The 7,829-nt window shown below is 44.1% G+C and overlaps 1 protein-coding gene across 1 annotated transcript in view; it reads left to right on the top strand.

The window, feature by feature from the left end:
- The first annotated feature begins 4,288 nt into the window (after positions 1-4,288).
- LOC141051172 (uncharacterized) overlaps positions 4,289-7,829 on the top strand; it is a 166,444-nt gene continuing 162,903 nt past the window's right edge. The window contains exons 1-2 of the mRNA XM_073548037.1: positions 4,289-4,854; positions 6,399-6,461. Of these exons, the coding sequence (XP_073404138.1) occupies positions 4,289-4,854; positions 6,399-6,461 (629 nt within the window). The remainder of the gene's footprint in view (positions 4,855-6,398; positions 6,462-7,829) is intronic.

The raw sequence follows: 7,829 nt of genomic DNA, 5'->3' as shown, positions 1-7,829 counted from the left end.
TAGTTTTTCGAGCCGCGCCCGCCTACGCCATGTAACACTGTTTTTAGTGTTTCCTGTAGTAATTACGTCAGCTATCAATTGTATGCAATGTTAACCATAAACATGTCCAGTTATAACTAGAGTTGAGCGATACCGTCCGATACTTCAAAGTATCGGATCGGAATGGATCGGCCGATCTTAAAAAAAAGTATCGGTATCGCCGATTCCGATACCGGAAGTCCCATTCAAGTCTATGGGACTTCCGGTATCGGAATAAGAAAAACCCTGTTTTTGCCTTGTACAGCCTCTCTGGGGTCTGTACGGGCCTTTCGGGGGGCTGTGCCGGCCTGCCAGGGGGTCTGTGCAGGCTCCGGTGGTCTGTGCCGGCCTGCCGGGGGGCTGTGCCGGCCTGCCGGTGGTCTGTGCAGGCTCCGGTGGGAATTTCCCACGCAGCAATGGCATAAAGTGAGACTAGGGACTTTTTTTTTTTAAGTGGCGGAGGAATACAGTGCGGAAGGATACCTACCTTCCGTCATTGGATTCCTGCAGCCCGTAGAGAACGGCAGCATCAGCTGATGCTGCAGTTCTCTACCCAAGATCGTCATGGGACACACTCGTGGACTGCTTCGGATCGTGGGTGAGTATTTTTGTGGTTTGTTATGTTAATATTTATTCCGTAAAAGACAATGGCTTCGGGGAACAATGTGACAAGTATTGGTAAGTATGTTACTCTATGTTATATGTACTGTATGTCTATGTATGTATTGTATGAATGTATTGTATGTAGTATGTATGTAGTATATATGTGGTATGTATGTAGCATGTAGTATGTATGTAGTATGTATGTAGCATGCATGTAGCATGCAGTATGTATGTAGCATGCATGTAGTATGTATGTAGTATGTATGTAGTATATATGTAGTATGTATGTAGCATGTAGTATGTATGTAGCATGCATGTAGTATATATGTAGTATGTATGTAGCATGTAGTATGTATGTAGCATGCATGTAGTATGTATGTAGTATGTATTTAGTATGTATGTAGTATGTATGTAGTATATATGTAGTATGTATGTAGCATGTAGTATGTATGTAGCATGCATGTAGTATGTATGTAGTATGTATGTAGTATGTATGTAGTATATATGTAGTATGTATGTAGCATGTAGCATGCATGTAGTATATATGTAGTATGTATGTAGCATGTAGTATGTATGTAGCATGCATGTAGTATGTATGTAGTATGTATGTAGTATATATGTAGTATGTATGTAGCATGTAGTATGTATGTAGCATGCATGTAGTATATATGTAGTATGTATGTAGCATGTAGTATGTATGTAGCATGCATGTAGTATGTATGTAGTATGTATGTAGTATGCATGTAGTATATATGTAGTATGTATGTAGCATGTAGTATGTATGTAGCATGCATGTAGTATGTATGTAGTATGTATGTAGTATGTATGTAGTATGTATGTAGCATGTAGCATGCATGTAGTATATATGCAGTATGTATGTAGCATGTAGTATGTATGTAGCATGCATGTAGTATGTATGTAGTATGTATGTAGTATATATGTAGTATGTATGTAGCATGTAGTATGTATGTAGCATGCATGTAGTATATATGTAGTATGTATGTAGCATGTAGTATGTATGTAGCATGCATGTAGTATGTATGTAGTATGTATGTAGTATATATGTAGTATGTATGTAGCATGTAGTATGTATGTAGCATGCATGTAGTATATATGTGTTATGTATGTAGCATGCATGTAGTATGTATGTAGTATGTATGTAGCATGCATGTAGTGTATGTAGTATATATGTGGTATGTATGCAGTATGTATGTAGTATGTATGTGGTATGTATGTAGCATGCATGTAGTATATATGTAGTATGTATGTAGCATGTATGTAGCATGCATGTAGTATATATGTAGTATGTATGTAGCATGTAGTATGTATGTAGCATGCATGTAGTATGTATGTAGTATTTTTTTTTTTTTAACATTTAACACATTAGCCGGATGATGGGACTACTACTGTCCCATCATTGGCTAATGTGTCAATCACTGTCATGGTAGCAGGCATCGCCAGATGGGACTTATAGTCTCATCGGACGATGCTTGCACAGACCCCCGGACATCAGCACAGCCCCCCGGCAGGCCGGCACAGCCCCCCGGCAGGCCGGTACAGACCCCCACAGGGTGCACAGACCACCGGCAGGCCGGCACAGCCCCCCGGCAGGCCGGTACAGACCCCCACAGGGTGCACAGACCACCGGCAGGCCGGCACAGCCCCCCGGCAGGCCGGTACAGACCCCGGGCAGTCCACACAGCCCCCCGGCAGGCCGGCAGAGACCCCCGGAAGGCCCGAAATGACGGCGCATCATGATGCGCACACACCGCGCATCATGATGACGTCATTTTGGCTGTCAATCAACTTTGAACTTTCGATTCCGATGCCGACTTCCGATATTGAAAAAATATCGGAAGTCGGTATCGGAATTCCGATACAGCAAGTATCGGCCGATACCCGATACTTGCGGTATCGGAATGCTCAACACTAGTTATAACAATTGCGTAAATTTTTTTTATTAACTTTTCTCATTTTTCCCGGTTATTTTGCAGTTTGGACATGTGACTGGTGGGTCAGCAGCAACGCTGCATTCACGTCAGATGCGGTAACCAGTCTAAGCCCGGACGATTGGAGAGCTCTGGGGAACCCTCTGTGTGAGGACACATGATTGGTCATCATGACGCTGCATGAGAGATCTGTTAGCTGATTGGAGCAACAGTAAATGGGTGGTGCTCAGAGATGCAATAGGATGTGAGTGGGCGGAGCTTAGGCTCTGCGCGGCAGGTTTAAAGAGTGGAGCAGTATGGAACATCGGTAAGCTATTTGCACCTTTATGGGACACAAATTATCGCAGCATCAGGCCTCCTGATGAGCCCTAGAAGGCGAAACGCGTTGAGGCATTAACTATTGGATGGCAGGTGGCGACAAACGCAGATAAGTACCGCTGTTGCAGCTCTGCGTTCCCTATACTTTTAACAGTGGGATACTGTTGATGGCCTTATTTTGGGCTATGGCTTATCATTGAGTCAATGTAATAGGTGCCTCTCTTGGTTATGAATCTTTTGTACAAGATTTAGGCATTATCTGAATTGATTTATCCCATTGTTTTGCCTTATGGCTGTCTGCTTTTTTGTGGGACTTTAATATGACCACCTAATGCCATGTGTGTTCTAAATTTATTTTAACCTCTTTTTTGGGACACAGGGTCCTCTATAGAGCAGGTTTGATCTCTGTTTAGAAGGAGGGGTTCCCTTTATATCGGGTAGAAGGGACCACTAGTGGCTGTAGGGTTTGTCAGGGCCCCCAGGGATAGCCATCATGAGCGGGGGCGCCACAACGTTCCCCCCTAGGGTGCCAACCTCCGCGGCCAGGCAGGGTACAGCTCAGTAACGAATTAGGGACTCGAAGGTGTCACCTCAGTGTGGGCTTTGTTTGAACACTTTTGGTTTAATTTCATTTTCTGTCACATTTTTTCTGGTGTATACCACACTCGTGGTTTTTAAACAATAAAGCATCATTTTAGGGAATAATTATATGAGTTTTTTTGAGAACCCTTGAAAGATTATATTTCAGATTATTATTTTGCAGTTTGCTCATAATGAACATGAACACCGCGGAGCGTGTGGTTGTGGTAGCTGCATTACTGATGGAGGGAGATCGACAAGAAGAGGCATGGATGGAAGAGAGGCGTTCCAAACGAAAGCGTCGCATGTGGACCAGAGAATGGCTGGAGCAGAGGTCCAAATTCTCCCACGTGCAACTAGTGAGAGAGTTGCAGGAGAAGAATCCTCATGATTTCCGGAATTATCTGCGGATGTCAGAGTAATCATTCAAGCTCTTACTGGAATGTGTGAGGCCACTAATTGAACGGCAGGATACAAAGATGCGAGCAGCTGTTTCCGCAGACGAACGTTTGGCAGTCCTGCTGCGATTCCTGGCCACCGGACGCTCGCTGCAAGACTTGCAATTTTCGGCAGCTGTTTCTAGATCACTGCTCACCGTATTAATTCCAGAGACATGAAACGCCATTGTCCGCAGTCTACGGAGCTACATGCCTTTTCCCAAATCGGAGGCGGAATGGCAAAAAATTGCATCTGATATTGAACCTATTTAGCAGTTCCCTAACTGTGGTGGGGCTTTGGATGGCAAACATGTGCGGATCACGCAACCACCTAACAGTGGATCGTATTACTACAACTACAAGGACTATTTCAGCGTCATCCTCATGGCCCTTGTTAACACCAATTATGAGTTTATTAACGTTGATGTTGGCATGAACGGCAGGGTTTCGGACGGAGGCGTTTTGGAGCACACTATTTTTGGGGAACGCTTGAATAACTGTGAACTGCACTTGCCAACCAACATGGACAAAACCGCCAACATTATTTTGTGCTTGTGGGCGATGAAGCCTTCCCTTCAAGCGAATCTTTTGAAACCATACCCCCAAAAATTTCTGACAGAGGAAAGGCGTATTTTTAATTACAGACTGTCAAGGGCAAGACGGGTTGTTGAAAATGCCTTTGGCATCATGGCCAACCGCTTCGAAGTTTTCCACACACCAATAAACCTGAAGCTGGAATCTATAGACTCTGTGGTGTTGGCCTCTTGTGTGCTGCACAATTTTCTACGGCAACGCGATGCTGTAGCTTACAGTCCACCAGGCTTCATGGACTCGGACAGCAATGGTGACGTGGTGCTCAGAGAATGGTGTGAAAATGATCCCGCAATTGCAGGACTTCAACCAGTCAATCAAGGCAGAAGCAAGGACGATGCGAAGGCCTGCCGAGACAAGTACTGCCAATACTTTAACGGGCCTGGTGCAGTGACTTGGCAGCATCAGATATAGTGGGCAGTTATACATTGTTTTTTGATTATTTGTTATACTTTCTGCTAATAAAACAAAACTTTTAAGTTAACAAATGCTTTCTTGTTATTTCATTAATATGGGCAATAAGGGAGTGATTGGAGGGAAAGAGGATTAATGGGGACAAGGTTAATGATGGGTGTGATGGGGAGAAAGGAGTAATGGGGAGAAGGTTAATGATGGGTGTGATGGGGAGAGAGGAGTAATGTGGAGAAGGCTAATGATGGGTGTGATGGGGAGAGAGGAGTAATAAACATATATTTAAAACAAAATCTATAGCAATGGATAGCTGTTGTAATGCCTAGACATATTTGCAAACTCTGTTGCATCTCCAAAGAGACTGCGGTGAATTATAGGAGGCATCTGCGTTCCCAAAGTTGCACGTGCATCGTGACGTCATGACGCTCAGGAGGGTGGCGTTAATGCGGCCTGGTGGACAGATGAGCAACAAAAATGGCGTCCAGGCGTTCTATACCATGGGGGGAACCAGAGGTGTGCTTACTTGTCCAGGAGTTAGATGCATGGGACTATGATTGTGCAAGACACGACCATCCCATGCTCCACAAGAAACGTGTACTCCGCAAAATACGGAGAGGCCTTATGCGGACCTTTGGCATCGAGTGGACCACCACGCAGATCCGCAAAAAACTTGCCGATCTGCGATACCACTCCAGTCAGCGCATCACCAGCATCCGCACTGAAAATGAAAGGGGACAGGGTGAGTGTTTTTGACCAGTTCTGAAGAGGTTCTGTTTTGTTTGTTTTGCCATATAAGAGATGTAAATCTGTACTTTCATAAAGAAATGCAGGCCTTTTTTTGTTTTTGGCTTGACATTCCATTTCTATGCTAAAAAAATTTTTTTCTTTTTTTTTTCCATGTTGTCTATGTATGATGTCTATGGACGTGCACAGTCTGTCAGGGCAGGAGGTTACTTACCGCACCATAACAGACATGAACAGCCTCAGCATGTAAACACGCAGCATGATGTCATTATGTTTCAGCATTGGTATAATGCATAAAAATGCTGGTGCATTGTAATGTATTATACCGAAAGTGAAAGTAAAATGAAGTGTCAAGGCAAAATTTTTTTTTTTTTTTTTTACAAAATTTGCACTTCAAATGCATTAAAAAATTTTTACAAAAATGTTAAAAATCAAATTAAAATTAAAAGAAAAATTAGCTTATAAATGTTAGGCAACTAGTAAAAGAAAAAAAACAATAAAAAAAAGGCTGTTATCGCAGCGTCCATTAAAAACACTCCTCTAAAAGAGTCCCCCCAAAAATTATAAATCGGGATGAGCAAGTATACTCGTTAGGATTCGTTACTGGTCGAGTTATGCGGTATTAGCGGTACTAAAATACTGGTGGGGATTTGACTACTCGCCTCACAATATTCGGCGCAGCGTTGTTTTAAAAATGAGAAAAGCATTTAACATACAGATATCAATAGAATGTTTTTCTTATCTCTAGGACCACCATCACCATCAGCTCCACCGTCTCCGGCAGCACCACCATCAGCCCCACCATCTCCAGGTGATCCCACTGCTCCACCTTACCCTGCAGCAACCCCTTCGCCAGCTGCCAGCCCGCCTCCACAGGCGGTATTATCACCAGCATCACTCCGTGATATCGGTGCAGGCTCTCCATACGGAAATTTAACCACATATTATAAGATGAAAAAAAGTGGTACTGGATCCTTGGGTTTTGAAAGGATGGAGGGCTGTCGTGTAATATTTATGTTTTTTGTCCCCTAGCCGGTGGTGCCACAGGATCTGGGTGGGCTATTAGCCCCTCATCAGAGGGAACTGAGCCGCCACAATACCGAAAGTACTCAAACAACAACCATGTACCTTTATTTTGATGTTTCAAAAGAACTGACTGGTTTACTTTTACCATTTCAAGAACAGAAATCCCCACTGCACAAGCCCTGCTGGCATCTCACCGGCGGATGAGGGCAGCGATGGCAGTGACTCTGGCAGACATGGATGTCCACGGAGTGATGCTGGAGAGGTTCTTGGCGGGCCTACTACAGGGTGGCAGGCCCAATTAGTCGGTTTTTTTCTTTTTCTTGTTAAATTGTTTTTTTGTTTAAAAAAATGACAAATGTTATAAAAAAAATATTATATATTTATTTTAAAAATATATATATATTTAAAGTTTATAAACGCAGCAGTGTCGTGTTATTTCAAAATAATGGGTTAGTTGGGCACACGTCTGGTGCGTGTGTAATGTGTTTTATTTGCGCACATGAGTCGCCCACCCAGGGCTAGCGGGGGTTACTCGGTACCGGGCCCGATGAGCTTCAATGGGAGATGTCACGGCAGCTGGGACCCAGCCCATGGCCCTGGGCGCCCATTGTAAAAGGGGGAAAGTTCAGTGTGCTTAGGTGGATTAAAGTTTATGAACTGATTTGTGACGCCACCTGTGGTGTTCGGCAATGATGATGTTAAGCCGACGCTGCAGACAGATCCTCTGGGACAGATGGTGTGGTGCAGCAATGATGTTATAGCCCTCCACAGGCAGGGCTGTAGTCCCAGGGCAGTGTAGGTGCAGTGACATGTAGATGGTGCAGTGTCAGGCGCAGAGGGATGCAGCAGTGCTGAGCAGGTTGACGTAGGAATAAGTGGAAGACACCAGGGCATGTAGTTCCAAAGCTTTTCTCACAGTCTGTTGTGGTACAAGGGCCGCATCTGTACAGTGTCCTCCGGGTCAGGAGCCCAGCCAACCTCCAGGCAAGATGAAGTCTTCCTTTCCAACACTCGGCCAACATGTGCCTTTTCTGAACGTCTCCCTTATTGCGCCTTTTGTGAAGTACTCACAGTACTGAGTTACAATGGAGTTCCTCCTGTCAATGTTTTACCTCTAAATAAGTCACTAGTGCGACCACACTTAGAATACTGT

This window comes from Dendrobates tinctorius, unplaced genomic scaffold (genome assembly GCF_039654945.1).
Source record: "Dendrobates tinctorius isolate UK_male_01 unplaced genomic scaffold, ASM3965494v1 ptg000155l, whole genome shotgun sequence".
In the NCBI taxonomy this organism is placed as follows: Eukaryota; Metazoa; Chordata; class Amphibia; order Anura; family Dendrobatidae; genus Dendrobates; species Dendrobates tinctorius.
The sequence above is the reverse complement of the archived record's forward strand: the minus strand, read 5'-3'. Positions and strand labels throughout refer to the sequence as shown.